The 22,093-nt window shown below is 32.4% G+C and overlaps 2 protein-coding genes across 7 annotated transcripts; both read left to right on the top strand.

The window, feature by feature from the left end:
* Positions 1-1,028: 1,028 nt before the first annotated feature.
* On the top strand, positions 1,029-8,350 carry LOC109787967 (mitogen-activated protein kinase kinase kinase 1). 5 transcript variants are annotated; one of them, XM_083077081.1, is made up of 9 exons: positions 1,032-2,378; positions 3,984-4,068; positions 4,265-4,327; positions 4,875-5,032; positions 5,742-5,814; positions 5,955-6,014; positions 6,623-6,733; positions 7,191-7,439; positions 7,940-8,350. In XM_083077081.1, exons 1-8 carry the CDS (start codon positions 1,441-1,443, stop codon positions 7,401-7,403), a joined length of 1,701 nt encoding a protein of 566 aa, XP_082933207.1. In that variant the 5' UTR covers positions 1,032-1,440; the 3' UTR covers positions 7,404-7,439; positions 7,940-8,350. The 5 variants fall into 5 exon arrangements, with proteins under 5 accessions (XP_082933208.1, XP_082933207.1, XP_082933206.1 ...); XM_083077080.1 differs by having other exon boundaries at positions 1,033-2,378; positions 7,925-8,350; XM_083077079.1 differs by having other exon boundaries at positions 1,033-2,378; positions 7,899-8,350.
* Positions 8,351-12,864: 4,514 nt separating this feature from the next.
* Positions 12,865-20,336, top strand: LOC109787971 (uncharacterized). 2 transcript variants are annotated; one of them, XM_083077078.1, is made up of 3 exons: positions 12,865-13,087; positions 13,229-13,339; positions 18,926-20,336. In XM_083077078.1, exon 3 carries the CDS (start codon positions 18,945-18,947, stop codon positions 19,929-19,931), a length of 987 nt encoding a protein of 328 aa, XP_082933204.1. In that variant the 5' UTR covers positions 12,865-13,087; positions 13,229-13,339; positions 18,926-18,944; the 3' UTR covers positions 19,932-20,336. The 2 variants fall into 2 exon arrangements, with proteins under 2 accessions (XP_082933204.1, XP_020202175.1); XM_020346586.3 differs by lacking the exon at positions 13,229-13,339 and having other exon boundaries at positions 12,866-13,087.
* Positions 20,337-22,093: the final 1,757 nt, after the last annotated feature.

The raw sequence follows: 22,093 nt of genomic DNA, 5'->3' as shown, positions 1-22,093 counted from the left end.
ATTAAATATTGATTTTGATTCTGCAAAATATTTTTATTTTATTTTTATTCTTTAAAATTTAAACTAATTATTTTTAATTTTTAATGATCATTTTAAAGTAGATAAATAATATTTATTTTAAGGATTTATAATTTTTTTTAAATATTAAATATTAATATAATATTAGTAATAATTATAAGTAATACTTAAAATGATTATTTAATTTTTTAATAATTAAAAAATGATTACATATAAATAAAACTAAAAGTATTAATTTTAATTTTATAAGAATGAAAAAAAAAAAATTACAAGATAAAAAAAGGAAAGTCACTTCATTGCTCGCATTAGCTAACACAGCAACTAGTGAAGCTCAATACGCGAGACATCCAGCTCTTAAAACATGGTATCAAAAATTCGAACCTAATTTTGCCAAAACTTTTAAATAGTTATTGTCCTCCGAGCCCGATGGCATGTTTAAGTAGAATACTTCAAGTTATTTATTTATTTATTTATTTATTTATTAATTTTATGTAATCTCTGGTACTATAAATAATCGTTGCATATTTATGAAAAGATTTTTGAGATTCAATTAATTGTCAATTTTGAGATACTAAATGGACTACCTCCATAAAAAGAAGTAAAATAAATATAAAAAATAAGATAAATAAAAAATAATAATTTAATATTTTTTAATCTCATTTTACTTTTATAATTATTCAAAACTATTTGAATCGTCTAATTATTACCATTCACTATTTATTAAATAAAATACTGAAAGGCACAATATTTTTTTACACTAATAATTCCAAAGACGTAAAGAGGAAAAAAAAAGAAGAAATTTTCGATAAAATAAAAGTAAAATAATGATAAAATATAACACTATTTTTTTGTCCATATAAATTATAAAAATGATTGGTGAGTTTGAATCTAATAACACATGCATTCTTGTTAAACTCGAAACTGATACAAGTAGTTGAATATAATTTAGTGTTGAGAAAATAAAGATAATATATAAAAACCAGTATCCTTACCATGTCCATATTCATATTTGTTTGAATAGGTATTGCAGTAGCTAGCAACTGGTCCAAGAAGAAGAAGCGAGTTAAAAGAAGAAAGAAAGAAATGAAATGAGAAAGTAAAAAGAAAAAAGTCCACGAGAGCAATCCGAGTCATGCATTGGTCGTCGATGTGGCACCGCGTTTTGTGTTTCCAGTTCAACGACGTTTACCAGTGGCGTGTGTGTGCAGTCTTTCTTCACTTTCTCTTCCTCCTTCCACCCCCGTTTCTCTCTGGTCAGCTCCGTTTACTTTCTCCCTCGTCTCATGCGTTTCCTTTCTCACACAACGCCAGAGAGAACCAACCAACCAACGCTATAAAATCACGAACCTCCCTTTCGTTTTCTCCATTTCCCGCTCCACCTGTTGCAGCCATTGACGTCGCCGTTTTAGATGGATTATTCAGATGAATCGCCTATCTCGGATTTTTGACCACAGCAACCAAACCAACACCATGGACCGCAAGAACCCGCGCCGCAAGCCCAGGCTCGAGCGCCGCAACGCCCTCAAGTACTCCGAATACGACGCCGCATCGTCTTCCTCCTCGCTCGACGACGCGCTCTACACGCGCTCCATGGAGTTCTACGACCGCACCAGTTTCCGAATTGAAGGCGTCGAGGGCGAGTTCGATCGAATTTGTCGCAGCTTGGGCCTCTCCGGCCCGGAGGACTTCGCTATTCCCGCCGCGGCGTGGGAGGCCATGAAGTTTCGTTCCTCTTCGGATATTCTCCCCAGGCTGAAGCTCGACAACCTCGAAATTCAGGAGGACGAAGAGGAGAAAGAGGAGAGGAAAATAGATTCGGCAGAGGAAGGTGAATCGAGTGGAGAATGCGGAGATAATAAGGTTAGGGTTAGGGTTAGGGAAGTAGATGATTCTAGCGAGTGCTGCAGTGGTATTAAGGGGGTTCGGCCGCCGATGCTGAAGCCGCCGCCGGGGGTGAAGGTTACGGCGGTGGATAGCGCGTGTTCCACGTGGGACCTTTTGAGGGAGTTGGCGCCGCAAGGGGAAGGGTATCCGGTGAACCATTCCGACGAAGAGAGGGAAGTGGAGAGAGGAGACGCGGTGAAGGAGGAAGGGGAGGTTGGTGGAGTGAGTCCGAAGAGAGAAGAGGAAGGGAATGTGGATAATGGGGCGAGGATTGCGGAGATTGTTGCGGGGCTTTCTGAGTCGAGTTTGTTTTCCACTTCCAATGAAGATGATTCTTCTAGTAGCACCACGGACCCTAAGTCCACGAACATTTCTCCCAACACGAGGATCAAGCGTATTATTACTGCCGGTAGCTGGCAGAAGGGTGAGTTCTTAGGGGGTGGCTCGTTTGGTTCCGTTTATGAAGGAATTTCTGAGTAAGTGCAATGCTGTTCATCTATCACCCATTCTCGTATTCTATTTTCTTAAAACTGCTGCTGAAAGTCTATTATGTTAGATGCAAGTTGGGAAAATTCCAATTTGAATTTTGAACGAGAGTGGGATAGGATTGGAGGTGAGGTTAATGCTTTGGTAGTTTAGGAGTTCATGATTGGGTAGGTTTGTTCAAGAATATTGTTGGGTGGGTTTGGATATCTATAACTGACTATGATAAAGGCAATAGGCTTTTTTCTTATACCCCATTTTATTACTATTCCTTTATAAGTTACTACTTTTTCCTGTAAATTACATGTTACAAATCACTCACACTTTTTAAATAACTATTCTGTCTACTTTTTTTTTTTTTTTTAATTTCTTTTTTAAAATGAGAGTGGCACGGCGTGCCTTTTTCTCCCTGTGAAAATAAATTAGGTAATGGTTTTGCTGTTGTTATGGTTTTTGATGCATCGGGTGGAGATTTTCTGTCTAGTGAAAAAGAGGATGGGAAAAATACACTTGCTTTTACATTACTAACATTTATTCTCTCAAATATTTCCAAATAAAGCGTAGCTAATGGAGCAATGGTTATAGTGAGTAGAATAAGTAAGAGCAAGTATTGTTCTATAGATACTTTTTGATGTTCCCATTATAACACGAGTAATAATTATTTCTCGAATTATTTTTTTATTGATGAACTGTTACACTTATGTATGACAGCACCTAAATTTTGTCCAATAGGTTATGTAATGAGCCCCTTGAATCTGTTGAAATAAACAACTCAGAAACTGTTAGTTTGTGTTCTGAAACCAAACTTTTTTCTTTGGTGGGTTGGAAAATATTTTGCATTACATTGGATAGTATTGTCAAATAGGAGTATTTAATTTCTTTTCCTTTTGAAAACACCTACACTTTTTGGCCACAATGACCAGCATAGGAGCACAAGTGCTTTTGATTTTTGAACTCTCCAACATCCAATTCCATTGCTTTCCTTTTATGGAAGATTTCCTCGAGCAAAAATGGATTATTTCCATCTCACCCAAGGTGTCAGTCATGTTTATAAACTTCCAATTTTTAGTTTTGAATTCCCAATAAAATGTATCTTTCTGTGCGGACAACTAAATTCAAAATTTTGGTTGGTCAACGATCTACTGAAAAAGAGCTTGATTTTAGCGACCCTTTGTTCTACGTGGGGCGGGGTTTGTGTCTGTGTCCAATGTTTTCATTTGAGCTTCATTACATTTGTGTTTCCCGTTAATTGAAGGGCAAATTGATGCAGTGATACAGTTGGCTTCTAGTTGAATAAACAATGTGAACATATTTAAAATCTTGGTTAAAGAAAACTGGAAAAATTAATGTGGTGAGTGATCTAAATTTTGCAGGGGCAAGGATACTGTAATTGCTGTTTACTGCCAGATTTTTGTCAAATCCAAAAAAATATCAATTGACTATTTATAATTTAGCATCTTACTTTTAAATTGTTGCTTCCTTTGGAATTTTTCTGTATGAAGCCTGGCAGTCAAGCTTTAAGATGATTTAGTCAACTATTTTATGTTATACAAATGATAAATACTAACATGCTATTTATACTTTCTAAATCGCTGTAGCGATGGATTCTTTTTTGCCATAAAAGAAGTTTCACTACTTGCTCAAGGGAATCAGGGAAAGCAAAGTATCTATCAACTGGAGCAGGTGACAGGCTTGCACTTTTTTTCTTCATACTTTTCCAATAATGAACATTCTTCAATTGAAAATAAAAAAGAAGTTTCACAACATACATATTATGCTATCTTGTGCAATACCTTATAGATCATTTGAGAGGTTACTCTTCTTCATGCTTCTCCCACTATGTTTATTTTCTCACATTTGTTTTTTTCTTCTCTATCAGGAAATAGCACTTTTGAGTCAGTTTGAGCACGAGAATATTGTTCAATACTATGGCACAGAAATGGTGCTTTCTTCTTGTCCTGATTTTCTTTTATTTTTTATGTTCATTTTGTTATTTTCTTGTTGTTTACCATTGTTGAGTCTATGTTTTCTTGTCTTGTTTTCTTCTTTTACGTTAAATTTGATATTTTCTTCTTGTTTACTATTAGTGAATGTATTTGAAAGTTGCCATTACAGATTTTGTCAATGGTAACAGGTCCTACCAGGCTACCACATCTCAAAAACTCAAACTTTTTACTATGTTTCCATTATAGGTGGAATGATTGTACTTAAGAGTCAGCACATGATGTCATGATAGGCTATATCAAATGTGGTCTTCTATTGTTTGTATGATAGAGAATCCACAATAATACAATAACTAATAATGTAAAAGTTCAGACATAAGGAACTATAGTATTTTGGAATATATTAGTCGCATACTCTCATTATTATCATTAGAAATATATTCATCTGTGGGACAGGTTTTGTTCTCTATATTTTTACATCTAACAGAGTAAACTCATTATTCAAAATGGGATTTGTACTTTACACTTGGCTTGATGTTTATGCAGGACGAATCAAAGCTGTATATCTTTCTTGAGCTTGTAACCAAAGGTTCCCTTAGAAGCCTCTATCAGAAGTATACGCTTCGAGATTCCCAAGTATCTGCATATACCAGGCAGATTCTGCATGGTTTGAAGTATCTTCATGATCGAAATGTGGTTCACAGGTGACTCCAGATTTTAATATTTTTAAATCGATTTTAACTTTCCTTTATGTATGTATGACTTTCGCTTTTCTGTGGTAATATTTGTCTTGAATCATATGGTTTCTTTCAGTTTTCTAGAACAATGCTGGCAAGAGTTCTATGGTTCTTGCTTTCCTTGCTTCAAAGCAACTTTCACTTTTGTGCACTGTCTCATAATTGCGATATATATATATATATATAAAAAAAATTTCTTGTTATTTGGCTGCATACTTTTTCCCTTTTGGAATAATTTTGCTTCATATTCATTGTTTGAATTGCATTTTGCTTATTGGGCTGAAGAATAGAGTTGAGGTGGACAGAACAATACAAGGGGAAAAATATATCTCATCTAATTATTGTCATTGTTATTCTTTTCATGCCCCAAACCACTACCTTTTGATGCTAATATGTAGTTTATGGCAAAGTAATTTCTTCAGCTGTTAGTTACTTTGAGCTTCAAATTTCAAATGATTAAAAAGGAAAATAAAGTTGATCTATGTCAGACTACGATCAGATTGAATAGTAACTACATGTGGGAATTTTCAGTTATGAAAATTTTAATGGATAGTTTTTCTTCTTCTTTGTTTGGGTGGAAGCTCGTGATTTGTTTAACCTCCCATTTTCTTCATTAATATGTAGTTATGTAATTGGGATGAAACTATATATACTAATTATATTTCCCCAATTTAAGGGATATTAAATGTGCAAATATATTGGTGGATGCAAGTGGATCAGTCAAGCTTGCAGATTTTGGATTGGCGAAGGTATCCACTCTCTTTTGTTTGTTTCTCAATCCAGGGTTTCTATTATTTCTTGAATGTTTTGATATCAGTTATAGATGTCTGAATAATGTTAAATTACTTGTCGTTTCCATTTTCTGATATGACTATATGAATTTTCTCAGGCAACCAAATTGAATGATGTTAAATCAATGAAGGGGACAGCATACTGGATGGCTCCTGAGGTTTGCCTCCAATCTTTACTTCTGAGCAGAAATACTGACTAATGGTTCTTCCAAATTTGTTAATTGAGTGTGTACATGGTTCCAACTTCTAAATTATTTCCTTAACAGTAGTTGGTTACGTTGATAAGTAGGTGCACAACTCTTAACTTTTTCAAGCTCTCATTTAGGTTTGAACTGAACACTTGCTAAGTGAAATTATATCGTCATAGTTAAAATTGTATGCATTCAACATGTTTCTGGTCTAAAACCCTAGAACCTAAAGAGATTATTAGAACTCTGAAAATAAATTACATAGCAACATCAGATCGTGTTACATTTTGTTCGGAGGGCTATTAGAGAATATGGAGAGTTGGAATTTTTTCTTTTGCTTTGTCCCATGTATTTGCCAAATGGCTTGATCAATGTAATGAACAGTTGGATATAATTATTGATAGTGGTGTAGTGGTTATACGTTTCTTATTTCAAGAATTCATTGTCTTCTCATATATAGCAAGAAGCATCCCCTTGCTTTTGTGACCTTAAAACTTTCTGAAATTCTTCGGTTTTTGGTGTTTCATATTTTGATTTCTTGATAGCATGTCTCTTGATTCTTAATCTGGAATATGTAGGTTGTAAAAGGAAAAAACCAAGGTTATGGGCTTCCAGCTGATATGTGGAGTCTGGGATGCACTGTACTGGAAATGTTAACAGGGCAACTTCCATACTCTAATTTGGAATTTGTATGTGTCATTATTTATATGCAATTCTCTTTAGTCTTTAGCCGTTGGCATCGCATAGTAAGGGTGATCATGTTACACAATTTTGTTTTTCCTGTATCCAGGGAGGGCTCTTCAGTCCCCACAATTGCACTTCAGATTTTAATTCCACAAACCATTTTCGTTGTCTGTTTCATGCAGTTACCTTCACAAAAGTTTTTTGCTTTTGCTGTTTGATAATTATTAAACAATTCAGGCTACCACTTTTGATCCAAATTATCAATTTTATTGCCATTTTTTTTTTTTGTAAATTAACTTGCAAGTTTTGTTAATTTTTGTGTTCCGCATTTTGTATTGGGTAGAATTGTTGGTTGATGATTCTTATATATATATTTTTCATTAATATACCTCTTAAATGTAAAAAATTACACTACTGCTGGTTTTGACTTTTGAATTTTAATTAATTTCTTCAAACAAACAGATGCAGGCATTATTTAGAATTGGAAAAGGTGAGCGACCTCCTGTTCCAGACTCCCTTTCAAGCGACGCGCGGGATTTTATCCTGCAGTGCCTTCAAGTTAATCCAAATAATCGTCCTACTGCTGCTCAACTTTTAAACCATTCATTTGTCCAAAGGCCACTTTCCCAGTCCTCTGGTTCTTCATTTCCTCATATTCAGGGCCGGAGAGGTTAAACTATATGTCATTTTCAAATATGAAACATTATGGAGGTAAAGATTGTGGCACACTATTTCATCTTGCCACTGTTTTCTCATTTTACCATGACACCTGAATTCATATATATATATATATATAACTGTTTTCATAGTTTTCCATCCTTATAAGAATTTTCATTCATAACTACATGAGTCATAACATCATTTTAGTTGGGTACAAAATGCCAACGATGCCTGAATTGTCAGTTTTGATTTTCAGGATGCACGTAGAATTCCTTTAGTTAGAGTTGGTCAGGGTTCAAGTGCGCTTTTATTCTTATTTGGGGCCCATTGTTCATGCAAGCATAACTGAAATAAGAAAAGGAAGAAAAGCAGAAATTGTTCCTAACCTGTTTGTTTGCATCCATTTGCGCATATCATTGTGGCGTTGTTGGATTTATCTCTTTCAGTGGCTTATTTGATCATTTGATGATAGTTCTGTTCTTCATTGCATGTAACGTTTCCAATGTTCAGTTTTGATGTTGCTGGGGTTCATATAGGGTCCATTACTGCAGCAATTTGTTGATTTGCTCGTGTTGTAGCATTTGGAGTTTGCTTGCCTGCAACTTGTATCAACTTTCGAGCGCTGCTTTGGATCTAACACGTCATACGGAACTCTAAAGAACCAAAGTTATCGACTTGGCAATAACCTATTGGAGAATTATGCTCAATGTGTTATCTAATTACTCTGATGATTTGTTCGTTGTAGCAAAGGTGAAGATCAGCGTCCTGCTGAAAGAGTTACCCCTGCCTTCCCCCTCAAATTAACTGACCGGCGAAAAACCTGTAGGGCTTAACTTGGAGCAATAGTAGCAAGAATTGGGGACTATTCTATTTGTAAATATTTTTTTTTATTACAATTAGCATGCCATTGTTTCTGTACATCTATATTTCCAAAAAATATAATTTAGTCTAATCTTTTTTAATGTTTCGCACTTTATGTATGGCCTCTCTGAAAATTTGGTCTTTGGTTGAATGCGATTGTATGAGCAGATGGTTTAGATTCAATTAATACTCGGTCGTAGTCATGTACTTCACCAATCTTTTAAACTATAGTATAAATTTAGAGAACTGTTATGGTACCCATCAAAACTGAAGGGTTTTGGTACATTACATTATATGAACAAATACATTTTAAAAAATAAATTTAAAACAACATAAATTTTAGATTAAAAATTTATATAAAATAAATCAATCAAAAAGACTAATTTAAAATAAAATAATCAAAAAATTAATTTTCATAACAAATTTTATTTATATCTGACTAAATTAAAAATTAAAAACAAAAAATTATAATAATATTATTAAAACATTAAAATAAAAAATAAATAATATAACTGAAAAACTAATTTATATTATAAATTTAAAAAAAGTTATCATCAAAGAAAAATTAAAACATATTAACAAAATATTAATATTAAACTTTTTAATTATAATAAATGCTATATTAAGATATAAATTAAAAAATATAAAAATAATATAAAAATACAGATAAATTATTAAAAATATTAAACTAAAATAAAAATAAAACAAGTAATTATAAAAATAAAAAATAAAAACAAAATAATTGTTCCGGTACTCCAAGGATACCGTAAAATTGCTCATAAATTTATGGATATACTTTGACTAAAGAAAAACTGTAAACACAGTATCACTGAACATCTATCTCTATAAGAATCATAATTCGTTCAACTGAAATTCCTTATTTGTCCCACTTTGCTCAAGTTTAATTTGGTATTTTTGATAAAATTTCATTTATCGCCTAACAGGGTTTTGTCACCATTCATCTTGTCACTATGAGTAAAGAAAAAAAAAAAGAGAAAAAAAAAGGAAACTAAACACGAGAAAATTAAATGCCCATAGCATTAGCTTGGAGGGCAGGGAGAATGTCTAGGGTGAGAGATGTCCAGGTGATGAACTAAGTCCATTTGATACACACTGTACAAAACAAGGAGAACAATACTAGATACCTACTTGAGTTATTAGACAATATTTCGTCAACACACAACACAAATATAACAATATGAAATTTCCCAAAAAAACCATTTTCATTTTTCTAGTACATTGTGTAGGAGTGTAACTGTTTATGGAATTGCACTACACACCATTTCCATTGACGGAACTTCCAATTTATGACTATGACTAACATACCTGACGATCATGATTGTGTTTGCATCTTTTTTTATTTTATAAATATAATTATGTATGAATAATAACTTTCAGTTTATGCTTGAACAAATCTTGTATATAGAACAACTCGGTAACTAGCATTATGTTACAACATAAGTGACACCTTATGACAATGAATTTGAATTTATTTGACATTGGTGTGCCAAAGCTTTTTGCTATCGAGTCTGTCCATGTAAGCAGGTTAGTTTATTGAGGGGAGAAAGTGAAAAACGTGACAAAGATGTTGAGGAGAGTGGGTGAAAAAATGAGATGGATATTTGTGTCATTTTAATTTTATTATGCGACACAAAAAGTTGTCCCTCAATTTTGTGAGTAGCAAGTTTTTATGTTTTTGTTTTGTTCTGTGGCACTTCTTTTATTATGTCCTACAGTATTTTTTAAATCTAACTCCAAACTATATTATTGTGATGTATTGTTCTTGTTTTTTTACAAATCAAATATACCCTAAATCGGTATAGATGAACAGAACAATCTTAATTGAGAAGGTGATTAGACTTTTTTTTTTTTTTTTAAGATAAGAAACATTATAAAGATGTCGTAACGAGAATTGAACCTAAGTTCTCATATTTCTAACTATTCCGACCCTTCCCCTATCAATCACTAGAGTTAGCCTAGTGATTTAAGTGATTAGACTTTTATAAACTTAATTATTATTTTTAATAAAATGAAGAGAAATTTAATTATCGAATCCATAAAAATTTAATTAATTAATTTAGTTAAAATTAAGAAAATTTATAAAATATTTATTTAAAGAACGTATAAAAGTAAACAACATATTTTTACAATATCAATATCAAAAAGCATATTAAAAAGTTAGTTGAAAATTTATAATAAAAAGATATTAGAAATTAATTTCATTAACTTTTTTTACACATACTTCTCAGTTATAATAAAATATATCAAGAATTTTAATATTTTTTTTTTCAAACCTTTATTTGACTAGCTTCTTCTTCCTTCTTGTTTTTTTTTCTTCTTTTTATGTATCTAAAACACAAGAAAAAAAAATCTAATAACTACAAAAACGTCTATAAATGAACTAATCTATTTTTTATTGCTTGCTTTTAGTAAAATACGATTCAAAAGCATAAGATTAATTACCTAATATTATTAGAAAAAAATATACATATTTGACCTTTATTAGCGAACTTGACTCTTCCTAAGAGAAATACAACGATTAAATTGATTAATTAACTAAATTATATGTAATGAGTGAAAGTACTCCATTATCAATGTTTATCACATGTTCCCCACTAATTATATGCCTTTAATGTCGGTCATAATATATCTTTTAAATATTTTTAATATCTTTAATATCACTCACAATATATTTATATGTAACCTCTTGTTATCGAAAATAAGTTAACAATAATTTCATTTTTGTTAAATATAATTATTTTTATCATTATGATTTGTATCATTAATAATATTTAAAAGTATATATTATGACTGTATATGTGATCTCATCATGTTAAAAATAAGTTAATAATGATGTCATTTTTGTTAAATATAGTTACTTTATCATTGTGATTTGTATAATTAATATTTAAAAGTATATATTATTTTTGGTGTAAAAAATATTTTAAAATATAAAAAAGAAAAATAACATGAAACAAATATAATAGTAATAATAATAAAAATAATCTATAATAATTATATATTAATAATATTAATAAAGAAAATACCTTATTTTAATGTTCACATTTTTTTTTGAATCCTTTTACTCCTTAACCAATTTGTTGAACTACCTTTTTTCTCTTTAACTAAATTTTTTTTAACTATCCCACTATTTTTAAGTTAACCGCACATAATAATAATAAAAACCACTAGTTATGTTGTTATGTGATTTTTTTTTGTTATGTGAAAAAAAACATCACTAGTTTGAAAAGAAAAAAAAAATATAAAAAAGGAAAAAAAATGCTTAAATACATAAATGTATTTAGATGAAGAATTTTAGAAATTTAAAAAATTTAAAACTCGTAGAACTTGAATTACTTTATTTTTAATCCCTACCAGTTTTTAAAATTTTTTGTTTGAATAAGTCAATTTAAATTTTTTTAAATTTTTAAATTTTAGTTTAGATAGAACAATTTATTTTTCAACGTAGATAAAACTAAATTTTCAAGATTAAATTCTATAAAATTAAATATTAGTCAAATTTTATAAATATTAATTTTATAAAACTAATAATTTTATTAGATAATATTTAATAATTTTAAAATGATTTTGAATATTCAATAATTAAAAAAAATTATTCATATTTTTATGTCAACTTTGAAAGAGATGAGAGGAAGGTGGGATGAAAAAGAGAAAGAAAAATTTTAAATTCTTATCTTTTTGAGAGAATTTAAAATTTTATATCATTAAGGAATTTTACAAATGCTTAACTTTCAAATTTTTTATAAATTTTTCATCCAAAAAAATCATTTTACATCAAAGCATTTAAAATTCTTTAAAAAATTAAATTACTTTATTAAAATTTTACATCCAAACACATTATCATTAAACTATATTACTCAATTGAAATCCTCTATCAATTAAAATTCATAAAAAAGTGATGAAAGCATTTGATTTTTTTTAATATCTTTTTTTTTTTTTTTTTTTTATCAATCCTTATATATTAAACATGAATTTTTTTAGGGACTTTTCTTCAGCAAGAAAACTTTTAAGAAAATTTTTTAAACTTCTTATCTAATTCAATTTTTATTTACCATAATTATTTATAAATTAAATTTATAGTTTAAAATAAATTATCGATGAATAAAAAATAATATTATGTTATAATGTAATTTTTTATTATAAATCTGAAATATAATTTATATATTCAAATATTTATATATAATTTATTATTTAGTTATATATAAATCTAAAATATAATTTATTATTTAATTATATATAATAAATATTTAATTTACATATTACACAAATTAAAGTACTAGTTATTTAATAAAAGGAAACTATTGCTTATAGTATATTTAATTTAATTGACTATATGTTAATTTTATCGATTATTATAGCAACTATTTAAAAAATACTTTTAAGGATGGTTTCTGATCGATATAGTATAATTTTTTTTACTCTAGGTATTACAATAAAACTCAAAGACAAAATACTTTTGAGGAAAGAGTGAATGGTGGTAGAGGAAAGAGTGAATGGGCTTTTGAGGAAAGGTAAATGGGCCCCGTATGGCAAGTTACCATCGTGATAACTAGGCTCGTGAGCCCACATAACACAACACCTGTGTGTTAATTTTGATGGCGTTATAAAAAATGAAGAAGCGAGAAGAAAGCAGCATTGTGTAGGTTAGGTGTTGCAGTACCGGAACACGTCACCTCTGCCAGCCTTTTTTAATTTTTTTTTTACGGATTTTGGAGAACGTGAGCGCGAAGATCGGACGCACGCTCCGATTCCCTTCATTTTCTCCGTTTCAACCAAACGACTCCTCTCAACCGCTTCTTCAAGAATTCCAGTTCCAGGTATTCCTCCTTCTTCAATCCTTCCCTCTTCCGAGGGTTTTTCACTCTCTGATGCCTCTCCTTTCACGTTTTGCTTATTTCTCTGTATCGTTTCTACGCAATCTTGACAATGTTTTTGCATCTGCATGTGGTTTTACGAAGTTTCGTTTAATGTCATGTCTCGATTTATGGATTATGATCGCTTCATTCCGCTTCCGCATTCTCCTTGGACTCGAATCGTTTTACGATCTTGAATTCCGCCAGCGTGTCATGGTATTGAACCATTTTTAGTAACTTCGTCTCTCATTCTCGCTCCGCATTTCCCTACTGTGGCAGAAGTGGCTGCTTCCGTCTTATAATCGAGAATTCCGTGCGTAGATGTATTTTTGAAACTTCACTCTGTGCTGCTAAGTAATTCAAATAAAATATCAACAGTTCCAATTGGTTGGATTTGGATCATGTCCTCACCTCACTTGGCTGTTGTTATGGCATGTATGTGTGCTGTGATTTGTTTGTTCTTAGAGGCAAATGTGTTATTGATGGATATTATGAGTTTACTCTTTCTTAGATACTGAAGTTTGGTATCATGTTGCCTTAGACAACAAGTGGATATTCTCGTTTCCCCTTTAACTGTGGAAATGGAAGATTACTTAATGCCTGTGCATCTGTTAGATGTGATATTGTCTTTCATCAGTTGACCTCCTAAACTGAGGATTCCAGATACTACCATTTTGTGAGAAAGTGGTGAAAACAATTGAAAATTTTATGTTGAATTGTTGACGTTGAGTGATTCGGGTTCTCCTTTTTAAATTTTTTTTTTATTTACTTTTGCGATGCTGTACTTTGAAATCCAAATGTGTACGTTGAGATTGAATGGATAACACGTGGCTTATTTTTTGTGGACTGTTTGCTATCGAGCACTACATTGAGAATGTGTGCAGTAGCTACCAATTTGCTTATTATCTGTTTACTTAAATGTGATTTTTTTTTAATGATTCTCTCCATTGAGAGAGACTTCAAAGTCCAAATCAAGAGGTGTTTTGTTTCGTGCAAAGCAAACCACCTTATTTCAGCCCTTCTTTTTAAGATGCTATTTACTATATAGGAATCAGGTATGGCAGGACACAACTTATGGCATTACTGGATGATACCGAATTCACTTGGCTATATTTTTATATTTTACTGGTGACGTGTCTGAAATAAAAATGTTTTGTCATCAAAGTTGTGTTTTTCTGATATTTTATATGTTGTAGTTGCTTCAAGACTGCATGTTAGATTCTTATGATAATTGTTTTACCCTTGTTATACCCTTGTCGCTTGACATGTCTTTTTTAGAAAGTCGTCTTAATTGCAGCCATTCCTAGCCTGTCTTAATTTCTGCCACCCCTAACTTGTCTTAATTGTAGTCACTCTTAGCCTGCCTTGATTGCAGTCACCCCTAGCCCACCTTAATTGCGACCTCTTTTGGGGCTAGTTTGCTTGCAACATAAAGGGTGGTACTTAGTCTCACATCGATTGATGATATGACTTAAATAAAACTTATAAAGTTTGGGAAATGCTCACTTACGAACTGGTTTTGTGGAGTTAAGTTAGGTAAACCTTAATTGTAAGATGGTATTGGTGTTTATCTTAGATCCATTGTTGGGGCACCTGTATTGCCACACTCCAAGTTGGTAATACTGGGAGTAAGGGAGAGTGTTGAAAAGTCATCTTAATCATGGTCACCCTTAGCCCCCTTTAGTTATGGTGTCTTTGGCAGTTGTCTTAGTTGCAGTCTTTGTGGGGTCTGCCATAGTTGTACCTCAAGGTGATGTTTATTCCTACATCGACTGGAGAAATGACTTATAAAGCTTGGATAATCCCCACCTTACAAGCTAGTTTTGTGATGTTAAGTTAGGTTTTAAGCCCAAATCCTAAGATGGTATTAGAATCTATTCTATAACTGTTATTTGGGCCATTTGCATTTGCCATGTGTCGAGCCAATACACCTAGGTGTGACTTTCTGTTTTGAATGTTGTCTTAATTGAGGCCTCTTTGGGGTTTTCCTTAGTTGCAACCTCAAGGGTGGTGTTTAGTCCTACATTGACTAGAAATATGATATAAATAAAGCTTGGACAATCCTTACCTTACAATCTAATTTTATGGGGTCAAGGTAGGCCCTGGGGCCAAATTCTAAGAGTCTTGTTTAGCAAAAAGGTCAAGATCACGATATTTAAATAGCCTGTTTAGTTAAGTAGATCATATTGCAGGCTTTTAGAAAGGTCTACCAGGATTGACAGCTGATCTGTTAATAAATAATATTACTTTTAATAGAAATATTAATATTTAATAAATAACATTAACATTATATCATTATTTTAAAGCCTAAAGCTTAATGTTTCTTACTTTAGTTGGTTTTAATGGTTACTAAATGCAATATGTTTTGTTGTTTTAACAGTTTCTAGTGTGATAGGCCCGATAGCATGCAGTCTTTTAACTTGTAACAAATTTATAGGATAGACTTGGGCCAAGAGATTATAAAGCAGGTTGTGCCAGACTATTTGCATTCTATCCTAGGTAGTCAATTTTGCCGCTTTAGCGGTGATTTGCGCATTGGTTGGGTGCTTTGCAAAACCTGAGTGCGATGTGGGTTTAGGGTCATGAAGGGTGCAACCATGTTTTGCAAAGGAATAATGGTGCCTGCACATTAAGCAGCTGCAATTTCCATTGTTGGGGTTAAAACTGAAATTATCCCTGTTTTGTACTGTTTTGGTATTTTTTATTTGTTTGGGGAGGGGGGGAGGGGTTAATTTGTTAAAACTTTTTGGTTTCAGTCCCCTATTAAATTTTATTTTTTGTGTTCCACTATAAGCATATTACCAAACTGCCCCTATTAATACTGTTGGCCCTGTTTTTAATTAAACGTGGATGTTTTCCAAATTGCCCCACTTACATGAACTGACTTGACCTAGTTTTTAAGCTCTCACTTCCCTCTCAGTTGTTAACCTTTCTTCTATTTTTTCTCAGTTCTTCTGGTCAGTTTTTCTCCTATTTCTCAGACCACTTGTTTCTATTCACCATGGCACCGTCTCAGCCATGACCATGTCTCTACACTTTAGTTGTGTATTTTTCTATTTTTCAGTGTTTTCCAGACTTTGCAATAGTGGCCTCTCTGTGCCGCTATCTAGATTGACTACTTAGACTCTACCCCTTTCAGAAGGTAAATTTTTTGGATTCATATATCAGTATTATAATCCATTTGTCCTGGTTTTTGTAATGAAGGAGCCTTTGCAATTCATGATGTTCTTTTATTCTTCTAAGACTTCATCATGCTTAGAAAATACTCGTGAATGTTAGTTTTGATGTAGACATTGTTAAATAGGAGTTATTGTGGTGCTGTAGTTCTGTTGCATTACGGAATTTCTCAGATCTGCAATTGTGACTTTGTCCACTATCGAGGCCACTATGGGTGTTGTGGTTGCAACATGCGTCCCTGTGTTGTTTTGTCATCTCCAATGAGTCTCCGTAACTGAGTTAATACTATGCCAATTTTTATGCATCTTATTTTTATTAGCATACAACTTAATTTTTTATACATATAATATAATTGATAATAATATATTTCAACTGCTATTTGACTTAACCCCATAATGCTATCCACTGTATATGTCAGATAGATTATTGGCTCTCCTCTTATTTCCAAGATCTGCAATTGATATTATTGGATGGAGATTAATTTTTTTTTTTCTAGCATTAGTCACGATTGTCTGATTAAGAATGATTAACTATTTTGTCATGATAGATTATTTTTTTTAAGCAATTGATAACTTATTATTTATGTTTCATTGATATCATTTCAATTCACATTGCTTTTGTGGACTGTTTCGATTAATTAGTTATCATATAGTTAATAATGATTGTCTAGTCGTGCATAGTCTAATGCTGTAAAGGACATCTTGAGTAGTGTGTCACCGTTAAAATTGTTGTGTGGATTGTAAGGAAACCCTAATCTTATGGGAATGAGCACTAGATATATCAAGTGTTGCAAATAAAGAATATTTAAAATCATTATATTGAAAAGTCAGAAGTGTATCTAAAGTATGCAATCGATTTATATGTGGTGATTTACCTTACATGCTGCAAGAACTTTCTGCAAAGGTTATTCATATTGTTTTTATTAGGCTGAGAAACATGCAGATGAGTTTTGAAGAGATGAAAAAAAGAGAGTATGTTTTCTATCTTTCCTCTTCTGAAGGATGATGGATCCACCAATAATTACAGTTTTCTCTTTATGCATTTCTAAGTTTTTCATTACAGTGCTCTACAATATGGTGCTTGTTTTATGTATTTGAATTTTTTATTCATTTGATGTACTGCAATAATAAGAAGGCAACTTGAATGCATAAAATCAAGACATATAAAGAACAGAAACATGTAAAGACAGAACTGAGTGAAATTCAATGGGACATCAAAGTCACAGTGGTCTATCCTAGATGGAATTGAATATATTAGATCAAGACTGATGTCTGGAAGCTTGGGTACATATTTCAAGATGGGAAATGATTGAGTGGTTTATTGATCTAGCTTTGTATTGTGTGTTTCGTTTCGGATTTCATTTCCATGGGATATTCAGCTAATATGTAATAGGACTGATATAGATGGATTGGTTTTACAAACCTTTTGTCTGCTTTTTATTTGTTGTCTTTTATAGTGATCGTACTTGTTACTCAATCTTTGCATGATGGTACTTATTAGGCGATTTTTCCTCTTTAATATTTATTTTATGGCTCCTGAATTTCACATTGCATTGTGTGTGTGTGTATGCGCTCCTTGCCTGAAGTATAGGCGTCTTTCATACCTTTCCTGGGAACGGGCAAGAAAACAGATTGGCCTATGAATGTGCACCCTCTTTCCTGATACTAGGGACATTTGATTCTTTCTGACCTATATTATAATCTTACCAACCCAACAGCTCTTATTCCGCTAAAAGAGCTAAGAGAAAAGCCCTCTTATGCCAGAAATTTAATAAAGAATAAAGAAAGTGTACTTTCACCTCTGGAATGGTAACATGCGAAAGACACCCACTGGCGTGCTTTCGTTCTTTCTTCGCTTCCCAGCCAACAAGCAAAATATATATTATGTTGTGTTTTTTTTCCAATTTTCTGCAAGATAAAGTTCTGTTTGCTGTTTTGTATTAGACTTGTATATTATGTTGTGTTTAAATATTGTGAGGTATATTAAAAAAATGTATGGTGCGGTATGGTGAGGAGCCTATGATAGAATTTTCTTGGGATTTTATGCCCTCTATTAGTTTATCTATGAATCACATGATTAGTGCTAATTTATGTTAGCAGGGGTGACATAACGGACCTGTTTGTTCAAGTTTTTTTTTTTTTAACTTTTTTGTCATGTCTGTTTAAACTGGTTTTTTAGAAGAAAAAAAAGTTTTCTGCTTTTTTTTTTTTTTTCAAGAAGCAACTCCTCTTTGCATCTTAATTCTTAAAAAAACACTTTTGAAAAAAAACACTTTATTTTATTTTATTTTATTTTAAACAAATTGGTCCAATATTGTGTCTCTACTTGTTATTTAAACATATGCTTCATTTAATATTGACTTAATGCTACCATTTGTGCCATAGATGTAACTGCAAAAGCTTTGGAGAATGATTGGATCACTGTGATCTATATACATGCCTTTGTTGCCAAGACCTTTATTGGTTTTGTTAAAAATTTCTGCAAAATCATATAAATGATATCAAGTCAAACTCTACTTTAGACATTTGATTTGTTATGTTTGAAATGACCTTCATGTTAATTTATTGTGCTAGAATTTCTATCCTTTAAAGGACCCACTATGGATAATTGTCTCTACTTGATCAGTTTTAGGTTCAGTTTGTAAATGGCTAAAGTTGGAAAGCTGCGGTGCAAGTCTCAATCTCGAGGTCAGAGGGCAACCCCTTGTCTTTTGTCTTGTGCAAGAAAAAATCTGAAAGTTGTTGATGTAAAGAAGAGCTCTTCTAAAGCATCAGAAAAGCAAGATTGGGATGATTCAACCTGCTCAGTCTGTATGGAGGTCCCCCATAATGCTATCCTTCTCCTATGTTCATCTTATGACAAGGGTTGTCGCCCTTACATGTGTGCTACTAGTAATCGCTATTCAAACTGTTTTGAACAATACAAAAAGGCGTATACTAAAGAAACATCTGTTCAAAATTTGCCGCTAGAAGCAAACAATTCAAATTTTGATTTAAGCACAGGTGAATCTAAAGACAATGCTGAAGTTCCTCAGCTTCTTTGCCCCCTTTGTCGCCGGCAGGTGAAAGGTTGGACAGTGGTTGAAGCAGCACGAAAGTCTCTGAATGCCAAGAAAAGAAGTTGCATGCAAGATGATTGCTCCTTTGTAGGGAATTACAAGGAGCTTAGGAAACATGTTAGGTGTAAGCATCCATTTGCACGGCCACGAGAAGTGGACCCAATAAGAGAAGAAAAATGGAAGAGATTTGAATGTGAAAGAGAACGGAATGATGTGATTAGCACAATTTTATCTTCATCACCAGGGGCTGTGGTACTGGGGGATTATGTGCTGGAGCCAAATGACCATGCCTTTTATAGTGACGATGATGATTATGATTCTCATGAGGAATATATAGAGGATGATTTCTTCTCAGTCAGGTCCATTGGTTTGGGGAGAACTGGCCGCTTTTTGCCAAACATTATGTATAATCAGGACCGTGCTGCTGATTCTTTCGATGTTGATCGTATTGGTTTGCAGAGTGTTGCATCTACAGGTTCTGCTGCTGTCTCTGGGCGTGGACTCCAGAGGTTATTGTTAGGAAGGTCTAGAAGACGACGGAGGGATAGGAGGATAGCAAACGCAAGAAGGTAAATTCAAAATCGAACTACAGAAATGAGGAAAGAGCTGCACATCTGCAAATAGTATGCCAGTGATCTTGCATGGCTGGTTTTGTTGCTATGCCAGAGCATTTTATAATTTAATTGGCAGAGTATAATAGCAGTTCATCTCATCTATAGATTGATATGGTGACGTTCCTTGTTATAGTTTTTTTTAGACTGTACAAAAGGCAAATTTAGAGTGCTCATTGCCTCTGATTTCTAGGTCTAGGAGATCCGGGTCATTATGATTGTTTGATCTCATAGGTTGGAATGGTTATTATGCGGTCATGCAAATCGGTGAATTGAACAGGTGATTAGGGATATAACGAAAAGGCGTCCCAAATAATTTTATTTTGAACTCATGCTTTATTCTTCCAATGATGATTTACTTTCTGTACAGGGTGAATTACTTTATATTCTAGTATCATGTTTCATAGTGTTAGGACTTAGGAACATGGAGCGTCTTGTTTTCCTTTTGACCCACTATTGTTAGCGGTGGTTGAGCTGATGTGGCAAGGTAATTTGAATTTTCAGCATATGTTTAGAACTTTGGATATGTTTAGATTAGATTTTCCAGGGGCACTTATAGGAGAGAAAAATAAAAGAAAAATAAGGATGAAAATAAAAATTAGTTTTTTCGTAAGTTAAAATTGCTTTATGCACAAGGGAAAAATAAGATTTCGAATAGTTAATAGGAGAAAAGTTTCTACACATAGATTATATATAAATTAATTTTAACTTGTAAAAATATTTATTTTATTTTTCGTTTCTATTTTACTCTCGTAGAGGTGTTTACGAAGAAAGTTTATTCAATCATAGTCTTTGTCAAATACTGTCCCAGAGATTATGGTGTTTTCCCCCCTATGATATCTTTATCATAGTGGATATGATCACTACTGAAAAATGCAGAGTCCTTGGTGGGACTTTTCGCTGTTTAGTGATCAGGACCCCGAGGCCTGCTTTGGTTGCATGCATGTGGTAATGAAGTAGTTAGTCAAATGATCTTTCAGATGTTATTGTAGTTTTTTTTTTTTTCCTTGAACCATGGCTGTCAAATGGCCTATTTATTTTTTCCTTAATTACTCAGTTTGATTGATATAAGAGTACTAGTATTTTTGTACTTATTTCGCCTCATATTTGTACTCATACATACATGTATACATATTGGTAACCATTTACATACGTGTACATATATACACGTGTCATCCATGCTTATATATAAATACATGGAGAAATAGGCTATGCTATTAGAGTGTAAAGTAATTTTACACTGGCACAAATTATATGTTATAAGTTTGTTGGCTTTTATGATAATTAACTTAAAATTATATTAATAATACTTTTAATTCGTTAATAATGTAAATTTTTTACCCCAACAACTAAAGGTGTTAAATGGGCTCAGCATGACGGGCCAACACATAAAAAGTTGACATGAATTAGCTTGAATTCTAAATGGCCACCAATTTGTTTTTCCTCGTACCAGTCCATTGGTTTATTCTATTTTTCTTATTTAGGTTTAAATTGTATAGATAAAAAAGTACTAGGTTAAATAGGTCTGATAAGGTTTTGGGTAATTAAATAACTTATCTAACGTATTTTTGCTTAGCCCATTAAGTCGAGCAAATCGTCTCTATTCTTTGATTTTTTTTAGGCCTAACCTGGCTTTTGTTAAGTTTAGTCATTTTTGAATTTTGATAGTTTTTCATTAAATTTCAAGGAAGTGTTTGTTTCAAGCTATTTTATGATGTTCTAAAAAATACATGGGTAGGGAATGTGTTTTTCTATTTTATTACAAGGTTATAAATTTTATTCTAGAGTATAAAACATTTCTAGGAATGATATTACTTTCATATTCTCATATTTTTATTCCCAAAAAAGAAGGTAGGTAAGTTGATTCTCATGATATGTCAATTAAAGATTTTTTTTTTGAGTTCGTCCCTGGAGTATCCACCGCCGACAGCAATAACTAATCTCCTCGCTACGTTGGAGGCACCTCAAAGGGTGGGATAGCTGGCCCCAAGATTTAACGCGGCTGCATACACAAGGCACGATTCGAACCCCTGACCTTGCTTAAGCGTGAATCAACCCCTACCCCTACCGCTGACCTTAAATCACCTTTATATCGACTTTCATAAAAATATTTCTATCACTAGC

This window comes from Cajanus cajan, chromosome 6 (genome assembly GCF_000230855.2).
Source record: "Cajanus cajan strain Asha chromosome 6, NIPB_CcT2T_4, whole genome shotgun sequence".
Classification (NCBI taxonomy): Eukaryota; Viridiplantae; Streptophyta; class Magnoliopsida; order Fabales; family Fabaceae; genus Cajanus; species Cajanus cajan.
The sequence above is the reverse complement of the archived record's forward strand: the minus strand, read 5'-3'. Positions and strand labels throughout refer to the sequence as shown.